The following is a 26,286-nucleotide window of genomic DNA, read 5'->3' as shown; positions in this document are numbered from 1 at the left end:
GGCTAGTTTCACCCGGACGATTTTCCAAACGCAACTATTTCCGGTGTGAAGTAAACATATCTTTGACATTGTCCCCCCGGGTTTATTAGAGTTAAATATGGCTTCGCTGTCTTTAAACACGATAAAACAAGTAATGAGAGCCATGGTAGATACCCCAGGCTTCGACAAAGTCCTGAAGAAGGTAAAGAAACACATTCCGTCACATTTCTTCGTCATTTTAAGACTTTTCTGTGAATGGGAAACACTCCGTATGTTTGTAGTTAAAACAGCACTCACCTGCTTTCCATAAACGTCGTCCCACTGTGACAAATAACTGTTTTCTCAGGTGGACATTTTGTCTGCCGTCCCGGGTAAGGTAGTGTGTGAGATGAAGGTGGAAGAGGAGCACACTAACCGTGGAGGGACGCTGCACGGCGGGCTGACAGCCACACTGGTCGATGTCATCTCCACCATGGCCATCATGAACAGTGACAGGGGGGCACCGGGGGTTAGTGTGGACATGAACATAACGTGAGTGTATGAATGGTGAAAACCTTTAAATTATTTATTCTGCTCCCTAAAACCCCTTCTGCAGGTGTAGATTAATGTATGTAATTATAATGGACATTTGAGCTTTAAAATAAACAAATGTACACTACAAATTTCAATGGTAGGGTTCATAAATTCTTAACTAATATTGCCTGACCGATATACTGGCCTATCAAATGTATATCGGCATCAGTATATTTCTTGTCCAATACACACCAGTAATTAAACAAATATTTTTAAATTATATATGCAGGATTCATGTATATTTAATCCTTTTTCTTGATTCAACTTTAATATATACATACATTTTCTTTTTGTTTGTAGTTATTTAGAAATAGTGAAAAAATAGTGAAGTGTACTGTTTCAGTGCAGTGTCATTTTATACAAGTTAAGTACATTTTATATCATGCCTCAATTATATATCTTAGTCAAAAGTGTTTTATAGGCACATTTGAGTGATCATTGCAAAAAATGTGCTTATGTAAACATTATGTATTAAATTATTGACCAATATATTGATATCAGGGTTGTTTAACTCCCTAATATCAGTATTGACATCAAGCTGGCTTTAATAACTGATGCTTTGTAAAGTGAAATATGGGACATTAAACTAACCACATTTATTATTTATTTTGTGTCAAATTACTCCTGAAATTTTTAGAAGAGGTAACTAAAAAGAAAGTCTATAAGGTTATTTAATGTGGAATTTTCACATTTTACTTCCCAACATGAAGGTTTAAATGCTACTTCCAAGTAGTAATTATGTTAAAGAAAAGGAAAAGAAGATAGAATATATTTTGAATACTTAACATTAATTTATATTTATGGGCCTAAAAATGACTAAATGTAAATATGTGCAAGATTTTACTTGTGTATCTTTTATTTTAATTTATTACCTGGGTTAAGAAAACCTCCCTAATGTTAGGACAACATAACAAATCTCACTGGTCTTGATTTCAGACTTAAGAAAACAAAACTTGTTAATTCATTTTCCAGGTTTTCATGACGGGCAACAAGAAACCCTGAATGTGTCATGCCTTGTTTTAAAATGGATATGAATTGAACTCCACACTATCATTTTAACCCGGCCAGATTAAAAATTAATCTCTTAACTATGAATGACTGAAAACGTGACTATCTTACAGATACATGAATGCTGCCAAGATTGGAGAGGACGTACTCATCACTGCTCAGGTTCTAAAGCAAGGGCGGACATTGGCGTTTGCCACAGTGGACCTCACCAGCAAGGCCACAGGGAAGCTCATAGCACAAGGAAGACACACCAAACACCTTGGCAGCAGCTAAACTGTCTCCAGTCTGTAACTCACATGATCATGTCACTGTACTGTCATAACAATGAACTCCAAGCCTGTAAATAGTTTGTGTGTACAATGTAGTTAACAGTGGTGTGTGCAACAAATCCTGCTCATGGCTAGTTACTTAGTGACGTGTTGTTACCACGGTCACATATTGCAGTTACAGAGAAACGAATATCTGTATGGCCAGAATCAACTTTGACCTCACTGCATCAATGATTCATGCACATGCAATAAAACAAATGGACAAGAGTTCTGCTTTCAAAATTTGCACTGTATTGGGATATGCTCAGCAGTATTGATTTGAGAATCAACAGAAAAAACCCAGAAGTTACACGCCTTATACCCTTTCAACTGAAGACACTGAATCAACAAATTATTTTGTACTATGTACTTCATATACTTTGACAAGTAAAGCCTGCAAACCCCAATTTTAATTTGATGAGCATGGCAGCAAATTATCCTTATTTTTAGTAGGTCAAATTAAACAAAAAAAATCAGTTAGCTTCAGCAACTTGTGTTAGGTAAGTTAAGTTTAAACAAAAGTCTGTCACCATTTCAGATTCTCACCAACCCACATCCCAAATAAAACAAAAACATAAAACATCAGATTTCAGTAGCTTAAATGAAATAGTGCATGAACGGCTTGAACGGTGACAATGACCTTCAACATCTAACCAACATGTCTCAACTTTGTGTACAATGCCTTTCAAGTCACTCAAGATTTTAGCAAAGGCCTGCCTAGCAATTTTCAGAGGAAAGCAAATGACACCAAAACATTTCTTTAAAAGTCCAGCAAAAAACTAAGGCGGTTTATAAGAAGCAATACCTACACCATATGATTTGACAAACATTGTTCATCTTGTTATCTTTGCTTACACGGGTGTTTTAACACCTATTCACACCTGTCCTTGGTCAAAAGATTGTATAAAGTTGTTCTAGAAACCCCATTGACATTACAAGCTTTAACAATCCTTTCTTATGACAACAAGGATATAAAACACGTCCATCTGAGAACCACCGTGAAGACCTGTGTATTGTTTGTTCCTGTTTTGATGCAACATAAAGAGTTCCTTCAATGACCGGTGCTGTTGACAGTGCAGCTCCAAGAGAACAACCAACCACTCAAAATCAATGTTCGTGCAGGTTCAAATAAACAAAACTGGATGAGTGAGTAGAAGGGAATGAAGAGGGAGTGAAATAAAAAAAAACAACAATTGGGGAACCAATCCAAAAATGGCAGAGAGAAGAGGAGGAACATTGGGAGCGTGAGGGAAAACAAGGATGGGAACTGAATCAGCTTCAGGTCAGGGAGGGAGAACGAGTAGTTAACAAAAAAGGAGAGATCCAAGCACAAGTTCAAATCTTTTTTAAAAGGAAAACTGGTGGAGATGAGTACATCAATTTGCTTCTGAAGGCTTAGGCAGGAGGGTGGGGAAGGGCTTTTCCCTATGTGGCTGGGTGGAGCGGGAAGCCTTAATCAGGCATGTATGGTCGGAGGTGATCCTCGATGTCTCCCACACCCCAGCAGGTCAGCTGGTCCTGGGGCAAGTACAGGCAGAGGCTGCACAACTTGAAAACTGTGGCCTTGGTTTTAGGAGTCTGCAAAAGATTATTACAAAGAAAATGAGCAGGAAATGTGTTTGGAGGCCAAATAAAGCAGCTGGCGGTGGCATCTTTGAAAGCTTCTCACAACTATAACTTATTCAATATACTGACTCACCTGTAAGTGCTGTCTATCCATAAAGAGAAATACAGACTGAGTTGGGTTGTTCATGACCATTCCAGCCTTGTCTTTACGACCCAAAGCATGCAAGCACTGCTTCTCATAGTCTCCATGATGAAATTCAAACTTGGCCTGTGAATAAGATGAGAAATTCATGAGCAAAGAAGACATTTTGGGTACATTCAGCCACAACAAAGACCTTCAGTTACAATCAAAAAATGACAACAGCCTTCAAACATTTACAGCTTGAGGGATCTGAGAAGGTGCAAAGCTCAGACCTGAACAGGCCTAAAGGGTTCGTCATCAGCCCCCTTCCATCTGGAGAACAGCAGACAGACAATCTTCTCAATATCATTGCGTGGCCAAAGGATGAAGTCCATCTCCTGTGTGCAGCCTATCACATCCTGTGATAAAAGAACAATGTATTAACAACATTAGCAAGATGTTGTTTTCTTCAAACCATTCCCGCTCCAAAGACGGTTCACTTACCCTTCGCATCGACTGGTATCGGGGGGCGTGTAGTTGCACAACGTCTTTTTGCAGGAGTTCTATTGAACTCTCTAAAGAGTAGCTGGAATCCCGCACACCTCGTAGGATGTTTTCTTCATAGTTGTTGGTCATCACTGGCACCACTTCAGCTACCTCAAAAAGTGCAGACTTCTTTTTCTGTAAAGACAACAACAAAGACAAATATTTAATCCTTTTGGCTTGATCATGTAATTAAGAGCAAGTTTTTCTAGGACATTAGCTTCCATGAGATTTGTGCATTTTAAGATAATGTCAGGACTTTCTTAATTCTGTCGTTATACTGACAAACCTTTTCTTTGAAAACGAAGGCTATATAAATCTTGAAGTCAAACTGATCAGCCAAAGATTCCCTTTTCTTCCGCAGTTGAGCTCGAAGTCGATTTCTTGTTTGATTTCTTCGTGAAGTTGGGTCCCCCATGGTTAGATTTTGATGGCAGCGTCTTCTCTTGTGCAGAATATTTTTGTCTACACTCTCTATTTTGTATTTATACGTTGGATAAAGGATGGAGCGAGCTACCCTTTGCAGAAACAACGCATCAAACAACTCTAGATCTGTGAAATACTCACTAACTACCAACTGAAAAGGTCAGCAAATCAAAAAGAAAACTAAGTCATTTTAACTTTTTTTTTGTAAAAAGGGCAGTGTTGAGGAGGGGAATGATCAACAAGCTAAGACTACATCTCCTTATTACTTATTCAAAAATCCATGTTTTAAGACATGACTAAAGCCAAATGAGCTTGTTTTCAACCTGCCATCGACACAGGATTACAACGGAGATTTAAATGAAAGAGAAACCCAAATTTGACTTGACTTTTCCTTCTGTAGATGTTACTGAAATTAACAGAAGCAGCTGCTACTATAAAAAACCCATATCGGCGATATATATTATTTTTTTTGCTAGTGAATTTGAGGACTACAGAGACTAGCAAGCTGACAAATATTCTACTAATTGGGTCATTTCAAAGTCCCCTCATCCATGGCTGTCTTTTTTTGTGTGTGTGTTTGTTTCTCTTGTCGAGACTGCGTTATTTGCGTGTTACAGACAGGTTGGGGATACAGACGAACATGGCAGATAAATACAGATGCCAGGAGATATTGGCACCGGGTAACATCGAAGACTACTGCGAAAGTAACTTGACATTTCCTTGACTTTTTACTGCCACTCATTTGGCCCACGGCCCGCGGTGCTGCCACTGCTGATAGTCATGATGCGGGCGTATTTTTAGCACACTAGCTAAGGTGAGCTAGCTAGCAAGCTAATCTAGGCATTCACTTCTCCGACACTAACTAGTAGTGAACCGACGATATAGCTACATCTTATCTTCTTGACGGCTTGGCTTAATTGAGGCCTGTGTGTTGGTTGGCTAGCTAGCGTACAGTCATCTTTTTACGCGTTTACATTTTCTCGCTTGCTTCAATATGATTGCCAGTGCTGTGAGAGTCAAGAGACCTGCAGGGGGTTGACTGACCTAGCTGGTTTTGCCTGTGCTCAGCATTTTTTCTTTTTAGCTTTTTTGTTTGCTGTTGCTGTTACCAGTCGTGTCTTGTCAACAACTTCATCGACGGATAATTCAAGAGATAATTCAACAAGCCAACCAAACGACTAAAAAACACAACCTTAACAAAATCTCTCCCCTCTTATTTTTTTACTCTCTCTTTCCCCTCCTTCACGTTTGAAGTTTCGAGGTGTTTTGCTGCGCTTGTTTTTCTTTCTCTTCCTTTTCTTCCGTCGTCACAACCTCCGACTCGCCCTGCTGCATGCCATGTCAAGATAAATCGACAATCCAGCTGAAATCCTCCGCTCTTTCAGTCGACGTGTGGCGGTGCGTGTCTCCCGGCGGGCCCATAGTTAACGGCGAGTCGTCCAACGTTTGTGTCCGTTTGGTTTCTTTGTGTGTGTGTGTTGCTGTTTTATAGCTAATAATGGCACAAACACACACACACACACACACACACACACAAGCTCGTCGATCCACAAGCCTCCCCAAAATGGCTGCGCAGACAACTACAGATATGTGACGTATGTTGTCACATGACCGCAGCGAGGAAGAAAAACAACAGCGTTTTTATTTATTATTAATATTAATGCACAAAATTAAAACGATGTATAAAGAAGATAATATCAATAGAAGTAAAGGGAAAAAACAACTAAATAAAAAGTCATCTTCAATTAAAAAAAAAATTTGATAACATACTATTTACTTTTCTTATTTTTTTTATAATATTTTATTTCAATTAAAAATAACTTAAATTATGGCGTTGTTTTGTATATTTTGGATTTGTGGATATGAAAATTTCCTCACAAAATAAAAAGGGGATTATGATGGTACAAATATTAATATTTTGATACACAAAACAGGAAATAATACTTTGTTCTTTTCAGTACAGATCTAATGGGAAGTATTGCTTAAAATATAACTTTCCAAAATGTTACACAAAATGAGCAATTACAAAATAAATGTCAGTTTGACAAAAAGAGCATTTGTCATCTGTTTCTAAAAATCTAGAAAGATAAACATTTGTTGGATAAATGCTGTCCCGGACTATGACGACATGGGATGTTACGATCAATAAAGTTTCAATGAAAAAAAAAACTTCCTCGCGAGCTCGTGACTGGTCATTACCACGTGATTGAATGGGCGTATTTAAGCTCCTGGCGCGAGATCTTCAGAAGAAAGAACGAAAGGTGACCCCATCAACAGTGAAGTACTTCTCATTAACTGTAAGTGGATTTAACTTTTAGCTATCATATAACAGTCTCATTTTAACCGTCGCCACATCTACTGATCGTTCAGTATTTCTGTCGACAGCTCATCTTGTAAATTAGTACTTTAAAAAGGTAATGAGTTCGCTTTTTATCTTTTACAGGGTAAACAGTTAATGGCAGGCCTTGTGTGTCGTCGCACTATGGTGTCGCAACATAAAAGCCCATTCGCTTTTTTTTTTAAATGTGTGCTAACCACACTCTATGGTGCTAACTTATATGTTTATAATTGTCTTCTCAGATCCGTGGAAGAAAATGAGTGCCGGTGGAAAGCTTAAACACACCCAGCAGAGGTCTAATGAGAACATAAAGGTGAGTAACGTTGTCGATGGATTCTGTGTTAAAAATGTGTTTTCTCTAAGTGAATGTCCACCAAATGTATTGTAACAGTTAAAGATTGTGGGTAAAGGGTTATTATCGCGATATATTATTCCTGGTGGATGGTATCATCACACAGGCCCTTCTGCAGCTGGATCTCAGTATGTGTAGATGAGACAGGGAAGATGTTTCATTGTACACACTTTTGTAAATAACTGCTTTCCATAGATGACAGAAATGAGACTGCATGGACTGGATGTTTTTCAGTTAAAGCTCAGGATGAAGGCTGTTTTCACCGTATATTATTCAAAAAATACAATAGAGGGTACACCCCATCAGCATGTGTATTAATTCAAATTCCAAACATAGGTTCATGAAATTTGAGCTGGAATAGGCTCTTTTTAATTTATTTTTTTAGGTAATTGTAGGAAAAGCAAAGGTCTAAATGGCACCTGAATATGATCAGCCACTGTTGGTATTAGTAACATCTGTGCTCTTCTTACTATGTCAAAATGTCTCTGAAAAGTCTTATTGGAGCAGATTGGTTTAAAATGACAGCAACAATGAGAGATTCTCCCAGTATTGAATTCTACATGGCTGAACTCAATCACCTTTTTGCGTGGGAATGAAACACACAAGCAGTGTTGTGAAGCTGTAGCCAAACATTAACTAACTGCTTTGTAATGAACTTTGAAGGAAAAACGTTCCCACGGCTGTTGAAAGAATGTAGGACCTGCCCCTGTTCCCACACCTGTAGGCCTGTTGTACATGGCAGCGTTGTGTAAGCCACTTCACTTATGCCCTCTGCCATGGTGACAGTGTAACTTAAGTAAAGTGTGAAAAGTGATGCTAAGCCTCAGTGAATAGAGAATTTGAAAATTAATACAGGTCATAGTTTTTTCTCATGTGATTCAATCTTGGGTTTCAAGATTCACCTGGGAGGGATGTACGTCACTGTTCTAGCAGCAGCAGCTTATCTTCTGTGTTTTTACATGATGGTATCTTACATTTCTAAACCACATATGGTCACATTTTTAACTGTACTTCTTGATGTCTTCCAGAGCTTTTTCACCCCCTCTCAAAAGACAATGGGACCCCCCAGGCAATCCCTGCAAGTCCTCCAACTCTCAGCTGTCAACAAAGACTTGGGAAGATGTCAGGTAAGCACTGTCTTGTTGTTGGAAGTAATTTGATTTGGTTAGTGACAGAACAGGTCTATCAATCTCTGTAGCTGTGTTTTCATATGTAAAAACAAAACAACTCCCTGACTTCTATACTAATTTTCTCTTTAGGCAGGAAAGGTCATTCCTAAACGGAAACAGTGGAGCGCAGAACAAACCAGAGGTCCAAAGAGGGTGAAGGTAGAAGTCAAATCGACCCAAACAGAAGAATCTCAGTGTTTGACAGATGGCATGTCCAATGAAGCATATGAACTCATGGTCAAAGGTAAGAATGGTGTTACAAAAGTGCACTAACTACTAAATTGGGGCCTCTACCCCAAAAACCTTTTGACTTTTAGCTTCAACTTAAATTTCTACTTTGGTTTTTAGAAACGCCACCCTCCTCTTACTGGAAAGAGGTAGCAGAGGAGCGAAGGAAGGCCTTGTACAATGTTCTACAGGAGAATGAGAAGGTGAGTTAATCACTAAGAGACTGCTAATGTTTAGCGTCAACTGAGCTGTTCCCACGCTCCCACCGACTGAGTCAACCTTATTTGGCTTCAGTCCAGCTGGCATTGGATTTTGAATCAACTGTCTGAATGCACTCATTGAAATCAGTTTATTTAACTTTGACGCAATTGTAGTGAAGGTGACAATCCTGTAATAAAATCTGATTTACTATACGCTCATTTGGGGTGGATTATTTGGAGATCCAAAAGTTGGGGCCTAACGCTCCACTGTTCCCAGCAGCTTTCATCTTATATTCTGAATGCTTCAGTGACTGATTGCTGGGTATTTTGAAGTAGTTTACTTTAATTTAATCTTAAGTTTGCCCATTGTGCCATGGCTTTGCTTTGATACGCCCACCCTTTTGAGCTTGCTGTCTGTGCTTAATGTTTTGTTTGTTTTCTTCCTTAACCAGTTACACAAAGACATCGAGGCCAAAGAGGAACAGATAACACAACTTAAGGGTGACAATGAAGAACTGCAAGAGCTAGCACAACATGTGCAGTACATGGCTGACATGATTGAGGTATGCATTGCTAGTCTGTTATCACACTAAAGACACAATGTTTTTGTTTGACATTTTGTGTACACAGTAACGATCCTTTTAATCACAGGCATGTCCTCCAGGACATAGTTTGAACTGAAGCATAACTGTATCAACTTTCATTTAATTTTTTCTTAAATGTTTTAATTACAGTTACTACTCCAGTTAATGTGTCACATGTTTGGATATACAGGGTGGTAACTTCAGCACAACAAAACTATTTACACTCTATCATATTCTATATATTTTAGAGGCTGACTGGGAAGAGCCCAGACAATCTGGAGGAATTGAGGGAGATGGCCCTTGATGTGGAAGATGAAGATGAGGCAGTAGATGACAGCGACGTGGCCAGTCACAGTGATGACGAGGAGGAAGACTCTGATTGCTATCAGAGTGATGCAGAGGAAGAACAGACCTCAGACCATGAACAAGCGGGACCCTCAGAGCAGGATTAATTGACAACTCTGGCAACTCCATGGGACATTGACCTTCTTAACCAGGTCAGCAGATTTTAGCCGTGTGCTTCTGCAGCCTCAAGTAGCCATCCATTTTTTTTCTTTTTTTTTTTAAAAAAAAACCTGACTTCAACCTGAATTCTTGAACACCTGTAATTTTATAATTTTAAAGCCTTGAACAGAAGGGGCTGTCATCTTTTTACATTATATTTAATGTTTGCTATAAACGCCTGTGTTTTCTCTACTGTGTTGTGGAAAAAGATCTATTGTGGCAATTTTTTTTTTTTTTTTTTTTTGCACCAACAGATGGTATTAAATTCACTGCCATATGTGGCCCAGAGTACAGCCTTCAAGTGTTTGTTTACAGTGTAAAATTGTAATGTTATGGCAGAGTTGTGTACATATGGTTAATGTAAAATAAACTTAAAAAAAAAAAAAAATTCTGACTAAGGCTTCATGTATAAATAAATGTTTGGCTTCCAGTTACTCCATTAAGCTGCTGGAGGTCTCAATGGGGAAAGATCATGTTGGAGCAACTCACTAAAGAAACCTGGGGCCTGTTTCAGGAAGCAGGTTTAACTAACTTAGAGTTAAAACCTTAACTCTAGGTTGACCAACTCTGAGCTGTCAAACTCAGTTTTCAGTTTCAGAACAGGTGATAACAGTTGGTTCAATCAACCCTGAGTCAAGATTGTGCATGAGATGCCAAGCCCTCATCAATGGAGCACAGATAATATGATTCACCATGGCAACAGGTGAAACAAAGGGCTCAGTCCTCCTACTTCTCCCCAGTGGAGTTAGAAATATTAGTGAATGCATGCAGATGTGTGTGTATATATGTATAAGAAAAAAAACTACAGTAGCAGCAAAAGAGCATAAGCTGGTGTGGTAGAAAATTACTGACAGTCAATGTGTGTGGTTTTAAAAAAAAAAAAAAAAAGTCATGGTCCACTTAATCAACATTTATATTCTCTGTGTGTGGCACATTTTAATATTCATGCAGACCAACAGGTACAAAGCGTAGGCCTACTTGGCAGCAACTGAATAAAAGAATACAGCTCAAACTAGTAAGGTATCATTTCATTACAAGCAATTGTGGTGATTAGCCTGCTCTACCTCAAACAGCATTCAGTGGCTACATTCAACATTTGATATATTTCAGTAGTTGGTGAAATCTAATATTGTATATTTGAAAGCAACACCTAAATGCCTTTTATACATGCAACACTACAAAAGTGTAAATGTTTCAATGAAGGAGTCACTTTTTTTTTTCAAGATTTAAGTTTGGGCACTTTTACAGTAGCTGGTATAGAGACTGTCTGAAACAGGCCCCTGGCTAGAGCTATGAGTAGCTGATAAAAAATCACAAGCTATTTAACCTACTCCTATTAAGCCATAGATAAGATGCATGCATTTTTGTTACTATAAAATTTTAATGGTTCTCAAATATCTAAAGTGCTAGGAGCTGAGGCAAAATGTGGTAAAAGGTTACCAGGAAAGTAAAATGGGTGACTAAATCAAATACTTCTAATCTAAATACTACTTGGTTAGTCAGTTTTTATAGGTTTGGCCCCAGAATATCCATTAATACAAAGTCACTGCTAACAAAATGACAACCATTGCTTCAGACACACTGAGGCCTTCTCCTGTTGTAACAAGAAAAAGAAAGTCCACAACTGTAATTTTAATTATGCAAAAATAAACTTTATTGCAACTTTTGACGAGCAGAGGAAATACTGCTAACCACAATGGAGAAGAGTAGTATGCAACTAAATGGATCAGTACTGAAGCTCTTGACCACAGATGAATAAAGTTCAATTTCAGCAAATTGTACCAAGTTATTCTTAAAACCAGTCTCTAAATGATTAAAGATGTGCACATTTTGCCAACTTGTATTTTTGCAGTGATTAAGAATTGTAAAGCCAACAAATCAACTTAACACTGGTCAACTGCAAGTTTATAAAAAGAAAGTAGCTCACTCAAAAGAAATGAACAGATACATACTGAGAGGGTGAACTGGATACTAAAATACTGTAATGCTATTCACATCATGGAAGAAATAAAAGTAACTGTTACGTAAAATGTGGACCATGTTTTTGCAAAAAGCTGAATAGAAAAAAAATGCATCTTTAGCTTTTAGTAACAACTTCACACATTTACAGATTATAATACAAAAGAAAATACATTTCATAAAAATATTACCACTTGTTTTTAATATGGCTTTTTTGACTGTGCGGTTAGAACCAAATGTAACAAGATTCATATTATGGATTTGTCTGATTTTTCAGTTGTGCTTCTAAAGGTAAGTCTGGCCAAAATGCTAATGTGGTATTGAAAATACATTCTCCTTGATGAATTATGAGCTCTTATTAAAAGACAATTTTAAGAATTAATTCTTCCTTTGGTTATAGTAAGTCTCAAGTAATAAAGTAACATTTTCAATATATAATGTCCCATTACATTTGGGACCTTTTCAGGGAAAAAGAAATCTATAATACTATTAGATTATTAGCAAATCTTAATCTTCTCCAAAATAATAATCTACTTTAATTAACCCAAAATAAACTCCAATTAAAGTTAAGCATGAGATCAGCTGCATGGCAATAACACGGAGGCCTTTTTTAACGATAAACAATATTTCAAATACTAGACCTGATCAAAAATAGAACATAAATATACAATTCATTTACATAACATAATGTCATCTAGTACAGTTTAACTCCAGAGAATATTAGAATTACATGGAGTGAACAATAAATAATGTGTTTGTGAACAAATGTGAGTTTTGTCATTGTGCATTAGCACCAGACTCAGTAGTACAGTTACAATGAGACAGGGTGGAATTAGACGCTTTCCTCGGATCACTTTTCCCCCAAACAGAGCAGACCCGAGAAAGCAGAACACTTAATTCTGTCGCTTCTCATAATAAAAGCTTCATTTCTAATTCTTTGAGCTCATTACGAATGTGCAGCCGACCACAACTGAGGCGACGACTCTCCTCAGCCCACAGGAACCTCCTCTCTGTACAGATATATTGAGAAAGTGCATTCTCATGCGATTCTAAACAGAATTTATTGCCCTCGACTAGCTCCGTACATGGTAGGACAAGAATACATTTACAAAAAGTGTATTAACCCGCCTGCTCGACCATATCAAGGCTCAAATGGTCAAAGCTGTCACGTGAGAGAGATGCAGAAGAGTCACATATGTACAGAAAAATTGCACTTGTTAAACTGCAAGTATAAGAAAACTGCTGAGTGAATGTTGGGCGCCATCACCTCCACTCTTTGTTCCTCTACTTTGTTCTGTCCCTCCACTGATAACTGAGGTCTAAATCTGTAGAAGACTGTAAACTGCTGTTAAAACTCTGGCTCTTTAACCACGTTATCTCATTTTCTCTCAGAGGCCATTCTCAACGTCCTGCCCCGAAACACGCACATCTTCCAACCATACAAGAATCCCTGAAACCCAAAATGGAACGTACTAGAAAACAGAATTTAAATATACATTTTGAATACAACCACATACGTTACACCGGCTGTGTAAAATATGCCATATTTACATGTCTTCAAACAGTGCAAATTCTCCAAAAGCGCAAGAAAACAGTTTCTATGCACCTTAACGCAAAAACCACCAACTAAAGCATGAGATAAACAGTGATTATACAAAGATTATTATTAGTATATTGCGTGAAACGACTGACTCGGTCTGTGATAATTGATCAGTGAGTAAGTGGTACAAGTATTTTGTGCTTGTGTGGAGGGTGAAGATGCATTGCTCATATTCTAGTTTCCGCAGTCTTTGGAGCAGCTTTCAGCGACATCTTGTCCATGCAAATTCTCCAGTTAAACTCAACATGACCAGTCTGTCTGGCTCAGAAAGCAGGGAGAGGAAAGTGGGAGGTGTGGGTGTGTATGTGTGCAGGAGGGGTATAGGTTGTGTGTCTTTGTGTTTAAGACAGTTCGTTTGGTGTTAGTTCCTTTTTAGGAGGCAGTGTGAGAACAGTAATCAAACGTGGTGGCGGTGATCCTTAAGTCCTAGCCAACAACCTTTAACATAATCGATAAACCGATCAGCCCTGTGCTGTGAGGTGTGCAGGGTGGAGTTAAGGTGAGGGACAGTGCTGGGCTTGGATGGTAATCTGGGATGTTTTCAGAAGGCAGTGGTCACGGCGTTGCCTCGCCGTGCGCCCAAACGGACTATTTCTCCTGGCACCTTGTCCAACTGCTCGTATGCCAGCCGCCCCTCCTCACCTGCAACACACACACACACAAACACGTTACCTTGAAGCACTGTACTTCTAATTTCAGATGGTAATTAGGTGGCAATTAAAGATACCCACAATGACATTCTAACTAGTAGAAATCAAGATACATACGACTTTACAGACTTTGTAGGAGTCAAAAATAAATTTAAGGCATCTAAAAATCTTTAAAAATAAGGCCATTCTAACATTTAATAGCTAGACTGAATATGCATTGTAGATATCCATAATTCAATTCTTCCAAGTCAAAATGAACATGTCAGATTACGACAATGACCTTGTTCCTATCTTGCTTTCTGTGAATATGAAGAATTTCATTGTGGATATCTGAAATATTCATTTTGACAAGGAAAAATTGAATTACGGATATCTGCTACATATATTCAGTCTAGCTATTAAATGTTGGATGTAAAACAGTTTGGAAACGGGATTAAAGCTCGTCATGTTCGTCATTTGCCTAATGAAGGTCAACACATCACCTTTTTTTCAGTCCAGTTAGGTTTCCAGTAGTTTAATCCTGTGTGTGTATACACTTGCTATAACTCACCAATTACTAACTGAATCTTAAGAAATCAAAATTTGACAAAATGTTTTGTTCAAAGGAAAACAGTTTTTTTTTTGCACACATTGCATTTACATCATTTCATCATGGTGCGAGGTGGATTCAGGTACATGTGTATGAAATGCAAGTAGGAAATAAAGATGATGTGTAGATGAGTTCTCCACAAAACTGTCACTCACCAAATGTGAGCAGGGTTTCTATGGCGACGTGGCGTAGCTCCTCATCAGCTGAATCACAGAGTGCTACTACAGCTTTGATACTCTCTACGGCCTGCGGTGACACAAACAGACAGAAAACATCTCAGAAGAGGGTACTTGTCATTTCATAACAACATGTTAAGCAGTTTAGCTGAATTCATAAAATTCTTCATCCCTCACATACTACTCCCCAAATCTAATTCCACTGAGTCAGTTCACTGTGATCAGACCTCCAAGTCTTAGCCACACCGGCTGTCAAGCTTTCTAAAGTGACAAAATCCAAATTCCCTTCTTCTGTGAAAAAAAGAAGCCTTTTAAAGTTCAGCTGTAACTAATATGAAGCTTCAGCAATCCCATTAGCCAAAGCAAGTTGTTTTTTTTGTGCTGGCAATGTGAGTTTATTGCTGCCTACTCTAAATGCAGTGATAGGGGAGTATCCCTCTGCAACAGCTTGGCAGGGAAACAGGCTCCACTTGTGTATCTTAGACTGTTCAACCCTCATATTAGCTTCAGGTGAGATAGGCTGTTGATTTTGTTCTGCATCTTTTACAATGAATACAAACCACTCCTTTAAACAGTATCGCTTAGAAAGACATTTAGCCTGAAGGGACACAAACAGAGACCTAAATCAGTCCCATATTCTTAGTTTCACATGATGCAACAAGCCACTGACCTGCAGACAGCTGAGAGCTGAACACGCTGCCCTCTGGCTCTGAACTCCAGCCTCTGACAGCGCCTGGGTGTAGCACTCCACTGCCTGTAGACACACAAACATTCAAATGTGGCTTGTGGCATCTGTCAAGAATATCTGAAATGGTGTTACACACACACACACACACTTCTCTCTAACTCTCTTTTCATGTACACTGCTCACCCTGGTCCTGAAGTGGCTGTGTGATGCTGCAGAGGAGATGTAGTCGGCTGCTGCCTTGTTGACCTGAGGATCCTCTGCAGTGAGCAGGGAGGCCAGGGCTCTCAGGGTGCTGTTTTTAGGCCACAGAGAGGACAGGGGCACCTGCTCCAGTTCTGCTAGACACTGAGAATAATCTCCACTGCACAGGACCTCTACAAACACCTCTGAAATTGATACACAAACACAGACACACGTGTGAAACTTTTAACCATCGAGAGGGATCTTTTCTGCCACTAGCTATCTAAATCCCATCTTCATTGTTGGATTGTCTGAGCTGCCAGCACTGTAAAATGACCTTGTTTACAGTGACTGACTGTGGTGATTAGAGATTTCTTGGAGCTGAAAACCTCTGGTTACATGGGGACATAAATTTGTGATGGAAATTGATTTTTTTGGTTCTTTTCTGTAAAAAAATGATCAGTAAAAAACAAAACTCTAATCCATTGATTATTAAAAATATGTTGTAATTCAAATATAAGCAATATGGACTATATTCCCATGTTCAGCACGTTCATTCAAACACACTTTATCTTTTATCTCCATTATGTGTTTGTTTATATACCATATAACGTACAATTTTACACTCAGGTGAGTAGTTGACACCAACACAGTTCCAGCTGTTCATTTGATCTGTAAACAGTCCCACTGATCAGTCAGAGCCCATTTACACTACAGTACATATAACTATCAAATCCAGCTCAATTGCTGTTGTGCATGAAGAAAATATATTCTCACTCAGGCATCGGGGTCTTAGGTTATTAATTGCTGCTCACCCTCTCTGCCCAGATGCAGCAGGTGTGTCTCCATGTCTTGTACTTCATGTTGTAAGATGTAGCCATAAAACTGAAACACGGTCAGGACATCCTGGGAGAGTGCAGAGACAAGAGGACTGTGGGATGCCACCAGGTCACTCCTGTCCACCATCTCACCCACTACTGTACTGATCACTAGAGGAGGAGAAAGGAAAAAAACAGTACCTGTAGATGAATACCCAATGATGTGTATCTTCACAGCTGCTTCATAACTCTTACACTTTTGGTGTCTTTGAATAAATTAAACTGTTACTGATGATTTACAAATCAAATCATTTTGAATTAAAAAACACAGAAAATCAGACTGTGGTGCAAACAAAAAGATGTAATTTTAACCTTTGGCTTGTTTGCAGCAACAAAATAAATGTGAGCCAACCTGTGTCAGCGCTGTGTGGGTGTCTCTCCTGCAGCACTGCTGTGTAGCACTGGTTCATGTGTTTGAACACTCTGTCCAGGGTGGTGTGAAAAAGCCCTGCAGACCCACTGCACTCTGACCACAGAGTCATCAGCTCTGGGCGCTCAGCGAGGCCTGGGAGTACTGAGAGGGGAAAAAAAGAAGGTCAGATGCTAAATATAATCACACCAGAAAGTCCTTTGTTTATGCAGATACAACGTTGTTTGGTAAAACGCATAAGATACCAATGAAAAAATGTTTTTCTCTTGGTGGTACCCACCGTCAGCAGCAGATGTAATCGCTCCCAGTCTGTCCACGCTGATCTCCGCTAGCTCTTCTAACAGCTGAGTCTGACCTGAGAGTTTGAGGAGTAGACTGCGCCGCTGCCACACACCCACACCACTCAACAACTGCCAGCGGGCAAAGAAACAAAAGCAAATTTGTGTTTTTTCATAGTTGACATAAATCATTTTATAACAGTGTTATCAGAAGGCGCTCTACCTGGATGAGGTGATTACAGTACTGCAGGTGGATGACTATAGCCACGTCCAGGTTCTCGTTTCCAGTGGTGAGTGGAAGGGGGCTTCCTGCCACACTGTTGCCCACCCCAGTGTCCTCTGTCAGGGCTTCGCTCAGGTGTCCTCTGGCTTCTGGATGCTGGCCACTGGGAGGCAAATACCCAGAGTCACCACCAAGAGGCAGCAGAAACACAGAATGACAATCTACTCTGCCGATTATGCAGATTTGATGTCTGAACATCTATGTAGCGGGTTTTACAGACTGCTATATTTAGCATGAGACAATAAAACTATACTGTCACTGTTGTAACTTTTTCATATGTGATACCTTTAATTTTCATTCTCAAACTGTACCATGCATATAGTTATAAATTTGATGGCCATGACACAATGAGAAATGTACTTATTGTCGTCCTCCCTCTGTCCTCGACTTACCCAATTCTCTCTCCGTCTGCATCAAAAAGCGGAGACCTCTGCGGGGGAATGCTGAGGACGGCGTTATCGTCTCCTGTATCCTCATCATCAAAGTCTGAGGTGTTGAGGAAGTCAAAGCTCTCCAGGGCGCTCTCCACTGTCAGACTGAAGCTAGACGACCGGCTCCTATGACCCGGGAGACGACACTACAGAAAAGAGGTGGTAACAGCGTGTTAACCCTTAAATTCTACATCATGATCAAAGTCAACTATTTTTTTTCAAAGTAAATTTTTTAAACCTCAGAATCCAGGGTAAACTCTTAGTATGTATTTCTATGTGATCATCTTCCCTTGTATTACTTTATCACAGTGAGAAAACATTCATTTAGGAGATTGAACATTTGGCACAGTGTTTGGAATAGCTCCAGTACTCCAATTACTGTTTCAAGGTAATTTATGACTTCACTAATTACTTTTTCAGTTGATGTAATCAATTATAATAGATGTGTGTTGTTTGCCTCAAATAGTGGACATTTCTTTAATATACACTATATTTATGATCTGGAAGTACATAAGATGCATTACTGTACTTTTTTTTATAGCCCCATGTATTATACAGTAGAGGGGCTGGTGTTCATTTTTAATGTTAATTACAAAACCTGGAACTTGCCTAACATTTATTCATGACTAACTAGGTAACAATTTAGATGAAGAACACAGTAAAAGAAAATCAAATTTAAGAACTATCACGCACTGAAAGTACTCAATATAAAATATTTCTTTGTTCATTCAGTGCAGTGAGATGGTCACCTTCAGTAGATCCTCCAGGCGCATCACTTCCTGCTCCAGGTCCTGCAACTCTCTACAGCGGTGAGTTAGTGACTCCAGCCTCATCAGCAGGCTGTGGATGGCTTCTTCCAGGCTGCTCTCCAGGAAGGCCCTGCTTCCCTCCCCTGCCCAACTCAGGCTTCCTTCACCCTCTGTGGAGCTTCCAATCAGTGGCACGATTTCTGAAGAAGTCAGCCTCTTCACGAGCTGCCTCGTCAGGCTGCCTCCCTCCCCCTCCTCTGTGTCCAGCTCCACAGGTTTCAGTTCATCAGCGTGGTCCAGGAAAACATCCTCTGGGGCCACTGTAGACAGGTGGCCATCAGAACACAAGGACGGAGCAGCCGAACAGTTGGAGCCTGAGTTTCGCTGGGACTCTGTGCGCTCCCACTCCGAGTCTTCTTGAACATCTGCATCGTCACTGGCGAGGCTGGCGCTGGTTCTGCTGCCCCTACTGCCCCTGCTGCCTCTGCTGCCCCTGCTCGTTCTACTACCCGTCTCACCATCTTCTTCGTACTCCTCCTCCTCTTCCTCCTCTAAATGCTCCTCTACGATGGAGTCACCTCTTGTTGGGAAGATTTGTGAAGGTGATGGGTCTATTTCTGGTGGAGTGACAGTGATCTCAGGGTTGGACTGTCCTGGGGAGTGGGAGCTTGGGGCAGGGCTGGGGCTGGGAGTGGAGCCAGAGGTGTCGGAGAAGGTGAAGGAGAGACGTTTGCATTCGGCCACGCCACAGCCACCATTTTCAAAGACATCGTCTGGTAAAGTGGACTGAAAGGGAAGACAGGGGAGGAAATGTAGCAGAAAAATATAAGATTAAGCCTGAGATGTAGTTTGAAATCAGTGCATGTCAAACAAACAGTACAAGAAAAAGCTCTCTCAAGTGAAGAAAGTGATGGCAAAGAGATTCAACATGTTTAAAAGATCTACTCCAACTCCACAGTTTTCTCTAAATGATTAAAACCAGTTCTGCTTAACCTAGAGTGTAAGTTGAGTCTGAGCAAAAACAGGTAACAACAAACCCAGTCATGTTATGTCATGCAAATAAACATGCACACCGCCACACATGGCATTTTGCAGCCAACAGAAAGTGACTGAACAAGCCCAAGTGTGTCCGCAGAAGCAGAAGAGTAAAATCCCCACCATGTCAGTGAGGAAGGGGGCACACAAGAGTCGGGTTAGGGGCACTGAGGGGCCACAACACACTCACATAGACCTCCAGACTGGATTTGGGCCTTGGCCGGAGTGAGGCCAGGTCACCAAACGAGCGACTACGCCTTAGCTTCTCAAGCAGGGTGTCTCGGAGCACGTGCAGGAAGGAGAGGCGCTGGCGCTCCACGGGATATGGCCGCCACTTCTTTACACAAATGCACGCAAGCAAATAAGACAAGGTGTTGGGTATTCGAGTGAGGGTGGGTGAGTGAGATACAAGAAGGAGGGATAAACGTGTAAAGTAGGACAGAGTGTGGGTAATGGTGTTTAATGCAGAAATGCAAAGGGGAGGATAGCAGGGAAATGGGTGAGGGTTAGTTTAGGGTTAGCACTAGCGTTACTCACATACATAAGATGCATTAACTAAAACAAGGTTGCAAGATTTGGGGCCATAATTCTAATTTTCATATAGCAGGGTGCAGGCAAAACTCAAATTAGTGTGCAGAGACTATGAAGTCAGTTTACAGACCTGACAAACATACAGTTCAGTTCCCTCTGTTGTACCTAAGGTGTTTATTTACATTGATTTGGGGAGGAAACAGCAGCAGAATACGCTAAGAGTTGCTGTCCCCCACCATCTATCTATCAAGCGAAAGGAGGTTTGTGTTTTGGACTCACAAAGAAGGAGGTATCCTGGAAGGTGGGTGTCTCCGGCGTGCCCTGGCTATAGACTGATACTCGTCTCTGGAGCGCTGTGGCTTTGCTCACGTTGCCTGATGACAGTGTCAGGTCCTCACTATCGAAGGGGCTGGAGGAGACAATGGATCAGTCATCTCTGCTTACTCACTGTGTAAGTGATTTCTTTAACTCAGGGGTTATTACCGGACAGAACTGAGTTGCTTTCCATAACTTGTAATGAACAGGCTTCCCCACCAGATGGCAGGAAACCATAAGTCACACAGACAATAAATTGAACAGTTACTGAAGGTGTTTATTAGCAACCAAACATGCAACCAGTGATGGAGATATTTTCTGTGCAGGGATCAAAATGATTATAGACGGTTTCTCACAACCCTGTAACCTAGTTATGTCACCTTCAAAGAAAGCAGGGTGAAAGATAAACTTTTTGTCGATCGGCCAATGGCTGTGAATGTTCAAATTTTACTAGTCACTCAGTAGATTTCCAGTGTTTTTTAGCAGGCAGTGAAGCAAATCTACCAGCATCTTGCATATGTTACCATAATTTGGCTGGTGCTACTTTTGTGCCCTGTATCAAAGCATTGAAAGTCTTTAAAATATATCAGACTGGAACACAAAGTAGCATCTGTCCCTTTTATTAAACCCCACTGAAGTGTTATTGGAACTTTAGTGGTGTGAACATGATGTGAAATTGAATGAATCTGCAGTATGATATTTTAAAAATCAAGATAAAATAATCACAAAAAAGGTAATTTCAGTCTCTCATTTAATTAATACTGTTAATCTGTCGATTCAAGTACATTAAAGTATCACTAAAACAATCTACTATACGAATGAAGCAGTGATAAAACAGCTTTTTAACTGCATGAATATTTTTGTTGGCTTTAGCAGTGTTATTCTGCAGTCAACATAAATTAATAACATAAAAAATGATTGCTGTACGTATCAGAAGATACTTACTACCACGTGACCTCCAGGTTGAGTTTAATGGTACCCAGGTCATTGACATCCACAGCCACCACCTGAGGCATGGCAGTGAACAGCTCCTTGGTCTCGCAGATCACGCTGCCCACTAGCATGTGAGTGGCCAAGCCCTTCAGCTCTGTCACCTGATTGGGCCAAAGACAGCGTTTATTTACTTACTACATGGGTCTAGGGAATAATCGTCAAGTTCTCCACAAGTCAGGTGATTGTTGATGAAGTGTTTAGTTGCACCAGACGTGATTTTGTGTAAACTATCATCCTTGGCTACAGATAAGTCAAACACAGACTATTGTGCATGAAAAAATAAACCTGCATGTGTTGTGTGTCTGATTTTCAACTTACAGTTTGCTTATATTACTGCAGTAAATTAGATTATTAGTACCTTGATGTTGATAAGGTCAGTGATGAGAGGCATGAAGACCATCTCGTCTCCATCCCAACTCTGTCTGGAGTTCACTTCGATCCTCCCTTTTAACTTCCACCTCTGGCGACCGTACCGCATGAAGATCTAAAGGCAATGAATGAGAAGGCGGCAGACAGAAAAGGAAGAAATGAGTCATAATCCAGAGAAAGCTTTGATAGCTGCCAGTTAGTACAATTATTGAATGTTCCAGTAATCATAATGGAGATGGATTAATCGCACTTGACAATTAGTGTCACCTGGAAACATTAAAATGAAAAATGTAACCAGTACAAAATATTTAAATCAGCAAATCTGTGTACACGTTCTTCGGCTGTTTTCCAAGTTTTTATTTTTTATAAATAACCTTTTGGAGATTTCCCTGCAGACTAATCCTAAATCAGCAGTATTGGGAGTAATCCCCAGAGATTTAGGACATTCAAACTTCTTAAATATTCATTTGGTTACTCCAGTTTGACTGGACTTTGGTTCAGCAAGGAAAGCAAACAAGCAAAAAACCTAAAATAAAAAAAATGGCACCCACTTCATAGAAATAATAACTTGGGCCCATTAAATAAACATAATTTACTGCTTTATTGTTGATCAATCCACTCCTATTACTTCACTTGTTTGTTTCCCCGTGGGTCAAGAAAAGTTCAATAAAAGGAAAAAACTATTTCCTTTATTTGAACTTTTTTTGACCCATTATTTCTTTTTGGGAAGTTTTCTGTTTGTTTGTTTGTTTGCTGTCTCATTTCTGCATTTCACATTTGTTAGATTACGATTTTGTAAACTGCTGTGAGCAAATGGAAAGTTGCTTGCAAAATGTTTATATCTGAATTAAACTGTGTGTGAACTGTGACATTTTCCACATGAAATGAGATGTCAACATGAGTGTTAAAGCTAGGACAATGAACTTGCCTCATATTGGTCTCCAGGACAGAGTCTAGCAAAGCCGGCCAAACCTGTCAGACAGAGGAAATTGATTTGTCACTTTTGTTATTCATACAGGGAAGAGGAAAGAAAGAGGAAACTAACATGATGCAGGTAACCACAAGTTCTGTAACCTTAGCTGACTTTCTAATCCAGGGTGACAACATAGAGGTTCAGTTTCTAACTATGGTAATCATGGGCTTTTTGCCTGTTATAGGAGAGTGTGGACATTCTCTGAATAATAAGCTGTCAGCCAAAACATCCAAAACAATAGTGAAATAATCCTTTCTATATTAATGTCAATATGTGAATGGGTTTTTCTCAGAAGACTTCTTATCTGACCTTTCATCTTGATATGAAACTCCCCAAGCAGGTTCTCCAGTTCGCTCTCAAATGTGCTCATGTTCTGTGGAGGAGAGAAGGATGAAGATAAGACAGATCGCATAAACGGCCTTTTGTCATGCAAGACAAGAACAACAATGGCAATCATGCTATCATGAAAACTCTGACAAGGCTAGTCAACACTAAACTGCAGAGGAGGCTGGTCGTAACTCCCAACAAGCTCCCAACAGGTGATGAATTAAAAGAGTGTGTGTGTGTGTGTGTGTGTGTGTGTGTGTGTGTGTGTGTGTTACTGGGATTTAAAAGGTCACCATGTATACATATTCCTTCACAAGTAAAAGCCTTGCATTCAAAATCTTACTGTAAGTAATTGTATACATGTATTAGTTGCTAAATATACTTACCTTTCAAACTTAAATTCATTTATTATACATGAACACAGATATACTGCGCCTCTTGGAATTAGTCACACTGAATTAAAGGGGATGTAATGAGGTTTTTTTGACACTTATGACACTGATCGAAAGAACAAGACCCATTAATGTCAAAGTGAAATAGATCTCTACAAAGTAATCTAAATGGAGCATCACATTAGTTCATGCAAAACACGGAAGTCATACGCCCCAGCTGTAATCAGCTAACAGCAGCTGATTGAATCAGCACACTTTATCAGTCACACACCAATCACAGCCATTCTCACAATAAGGCGGTCCATTTAAATATGACTACCACCTACACTGATCTTGCTACACCAACACTGTTGCTCACAATGCTGCCTCCACCTTTCTGGTTCAGGGTACCATCATAGCTCTAGGGTCAATCTGAAATTCATGTCTTGCTTTTGGCCCATTCTGCAGGGGGGTTTTGCATTGTGCATCTTAGAGTAGAGCCTTCAGCGTAAGTAAAACTGTATTTTCATTTGTCACAATAAATGGTTCGATCTATGATGATGAGTGTTCCTGACTGTACTTAATTATAAATGTAAAATTCATCATCTGTTTCACTAGTTGTGAAGTAAAGGTAGAGTAGTGAAATTACATTATTTTACTCTAAAATGTAGTGGTGGAAGTACAAAGTAGCATAAAATGGAAAATACTTATTTACAATACTTTAGTAAATGTACATTGTTGTTTATGCTCTGTCAATACCTCAGTGTATTCTTTATACCGGCGGTTGACCTCAGCGATGCTCTCCTTGGTGCCTTTAGTGGAGGGAGATGAGGAGAAGGCCTGCTTCATCCGGCTGGCACCGTCCCTCAGACGGCTCTGGATGCAAAACGCCTCATACAGCTCATCCACCTGAATGCATACAAACACATAGAGGCACCCATCACACACACACACAAAGAAAGAAAGACTTCTGCACTAATCAAATGAATCTTCAAAGTTTTAATACGTTACATCAAAAATATCCCTGGGCATGACGCAAATGCCACAAAAACTTCCAACTGCCACCTGAATTATTTTAGATGTGTTCACAGCTCACTGGGATTCATTCAAGAAGGAAACAACTTTAGGTTTGAACAGTAACTCAGCACTGATGTTAGTATTATAAGCAGGCTACAATAGGTTTTGTTGACAATGAAACCTGACAAAAGGTTAAAATATGACTAAGAATACATTATTAGATTGTAGAGAGAGGAGAAAAGAGGAAGGTAGAAACAACAAAAGAAGTGATGGGCGAAAAAAGTAATATCAAAGCAAAAATTATTCATAGACAGAGATAGAGACATCAAAAGAGACATCAAAAGAGACAAGACAGAGACGAACAGATAAGGAGCAGAGACTCCTGAACTGCCAGAGTGAGCTGATACAGCTGGTATGTATGAGTGTAACTGTAGCCTCCAGTGGCAGACGCTGTGACATCCCAGTCTGCGACCCCAGTGGGACACTCCCAAAGTGGGGGAAACAACAGACGGCGTTTAGAGCTCATTTGGAGACGTCTGCTCGACTTCAGTTTGCACCGCCAGCCTGGTCTCACCAAAACCCGCAGGGAGAGTGAACAACTTCATCGACATTCCGCTGTCTCACTGTGAGCTGGAATGTGATGTGAAACGATCAGAATAAGATGGTGCTGGATGTGTCAGGCACCAGGATTTTATGCAATCTAGAAAAGCTTCCAGATGGTGTTCAAAGTTTTTAAGAAGCGCTTAGTAGGGTGTCATTTCCTCCAGTGTCAGTGCCTCTTTGTTTCAAATCAGTTTCAAATAGTTTAGTACAATACTAAAATAGCTGGAGTTGAGACTATGTGTTCATTTTTCAATCATCAACACTGAAAAACTCTATTTAATAATTTTGCAGTTATTTTATTGAAAAATTCTTCAGAACAATGTTCATAGAAGTGCAATAAAAAGAATGTAGCTTTTTTTATATGATAATATATGTTTATAAAAAAGGTATCTCCATGGTAGAAAGTTAAAAAAGGTATTAAAGTCTGTCATTTCCTTTAATAGTGTGTTTGTTTGTTTTTATAATCTATTAATCTAATAAAGCTCACTATAGCTTTTTTATTTTTTTTTTAAAAAAGCACAAGGATAAAACACTGTTTCTGTGTCAAACGTGTCAAAATCTGCAGGATCAAACAATAATAAAATGATAATCTTCCAAATCAAAGTAAGTGTATTCACAAACTGAGACAGAAGTGAACGTTCACGGAGTCATTCTGTATCAGAAAACCCAATCAACCAACAATTCAGAATTTCAGCGAATTGTCCATCTAATTTTCTGGTTTCCTGAATTCTCATATGATCAGAGTGACATCCGGGCAAAACAAAACACCTCTGCTGAGACTCATCAAAGGGAAATATTGCAGCTTGCCTGACGAGAGTGCTGAAATATTGATGCCTCGCGCTCTTTATGGGACTCATTAGGGAGAAGAGGGGGAAAATGGGCCATTCTGGCTCCTGCTGTCCTAGCAGTTTCTCTGAGTGTTTGTTTGTGTGTCTTTATGTCTGAAGCACACACTGCCGGCGTGTTTGTGACTACGTGTGCAGATGTGTTCAGATGTGTAATGGAGAGCATGTTTTTGCTGT

The 26,286-nt window shown here is 39.7% G+C and overlaps 4 protein-coding genes across 8 annotated transcripts in view; 2 read left to right on the top strand and 2 right to left on the bottom strand.

Moving 5' to 3' along the window:
• Positions 1-43: 43 nt before the first annotated feature.
• acot13 (acyl-CoA thioesterase 13) lies at positions 44-2,094 on the top strand. The gene is made up of 3 exons (XM_053333833.1): positions 44-181; positions 326-510; positions 1,674-2,094. The coding sequence occupies exons 1-3, from the start codon at positions 98-100 to the stop codon at positions 1,831-1,833; spliced, it is 429 nt and encodes a 142-aa protein (XP_053189808.1). The 5' UTR covers positions 44-97; the 3' UTR covers positions 1,834-2,094.
• A 9-nt stretch (positions 2,095-2,103) lies between these two features.
• On the bottom strand, positions 2,104-6,087 carry c15h6orf62 (chromosome 15 C6orf62 homolog). The gene is made up of 5 exons (XM_053333827.1): positions 4,388-6,087; positions 4,060-4,236; positions 3,849-3,974; positions 3,568-3,702; positions 2,104-3,446 (listed from the first exon to the last, which is right to left on the bottom strand). The coding sequence occupies exons 1-5, from the start codon at positions 4,514-4,516 to the stop codon at positions 3,321-3,323; spliced, it is 693 nt and encodes a 230-aa protein (XP_053189802.1). The 5' UTR covers positions 4,517-6,087; the 3' UTR covers positions 2,104-3,320.
• A 683-nt stretch (positions 6,088-6,770) lies between these two features.
• gmnn (geminin DNA replication inhibitor) lies at positions 6,771-10,274 on the top strand. 3 transcript variants are annotated; one of them, XM_053333823.1, is made up of 7 exons: positions 6,771-6,821; positions 7,105-7,175; positions 8,243-8,341; positions 8,474-8,627; positions 8,732-8,814; positions 9,264-9,374; positions 9,644-10,274. In XM_053333823.1, exons 2-7 carry the CDS (start codon positions 7,119-7,121, stop codon positions 9,845-9,847), a joined length of 708 nt encoding a protein of 235 aa, XP_053189798.1. In that variant the 5' UTR covers positions 6,771-6,821; positions 7,105-7,118; the 3' UTR covers positions 9,848-10,274. The 3 variants fall into 3 exon arrangements, with proteins under 3 accessions (XP_053189798.1, XP_053189800.1, XP_053189799.1); XM_053333825.1 differs by lacking the exons at positions 6,771-6,821; positions 7,105-7,175 and adding an exon at positions 7,979-8,069; XM_053333824.1 differs by lacking the exons at positions 6,771-6,821; positions 7,105-7,175 and adding an exon at positions 8,031-8,127.
• Positions 10,275-13,999: 3,725 nt separating this feature from the next.
• Positions 14,000-26,286, bottom strand: part of ripor2 (RHO family interacting cell polarization regulator 2) — a 79,634-nt gene continuing 67,347 nt past the window's right edge. For all 3 annotated transcript variants that reach the window (XM_053334627.1, XM_053334626.1, XM_053334628.1), the window contains exons 7-22: positions 24,404-24,553; positions 23,256-23,319; positions 22,902-22,945; positions 21,963-22,088; positions 21,557-21,705; positions 20,576-20,705; positions 18,731-19,516; positions 17,943-18,127; positions 17,491-17,653; positions 17,270-17,399; positions 16,972-17,133; positions 16,557-16,730; positions 15,745-15,947; positions 15,544-15,627; positions 14,853-14,943; positions 14,000-14,100 (exon numbers count right to left, since the gene is read on the bottom strand). In XM_053334627.1, coding sequence (XP_053190602.1) covers positions 14,000-14,100; positions 14,853-14,943; positions 15,544-15,627; positions 15,745-15,947; positions 16,557-16,730; positions 16,972-17,133; positions 17,270-17,399; positions 17,491-17,653; positions 17,943-18,127; positions 18,731-19,516; positions 20,576-20,705; positions 21,557-21,705; positions 21,963-22,088; positions 22,902-22,945; positions 23,256-23,319; positions 24,404-24,553 — 2,742 coding nt within the window. The remainder of the gene's footprint in view (positions 14,101-14,852; positions 14,944-15,543; positions 15,628-15,744; positions 15,948-16,556; positions 16,731-16,971; positions 17,134-17,269; positions 17,400-17,490; positions 17,654-17,942; positions 18,128-18,730; positions 19,517-20,575; positions 20,706-21,556; positions 21,706-21,962; positions 22,089-22,901; positions 22,946-23,255; positions 23,320-24,403; positions 24,554-26,286) is intronic.

Source organism: Scomber japonicus, chromosome 15 (genome assembly GCF_027409825.1).
Source record: "Scomber japonicus isolate fScoJap1 chromosome 15, fScoJap1.pri, whole genome shotgun sequence".
Taxonomy (NCBI): domain Eukaryota; kingdom Metazoa; phylum Chordata; class Actinopteri; order Scombriformes; family Scombridae; genus Scomber; species Scomber japonicus.
This window is presented reverse-complemented; position numbering and strand designations above follow the sequence as displayed.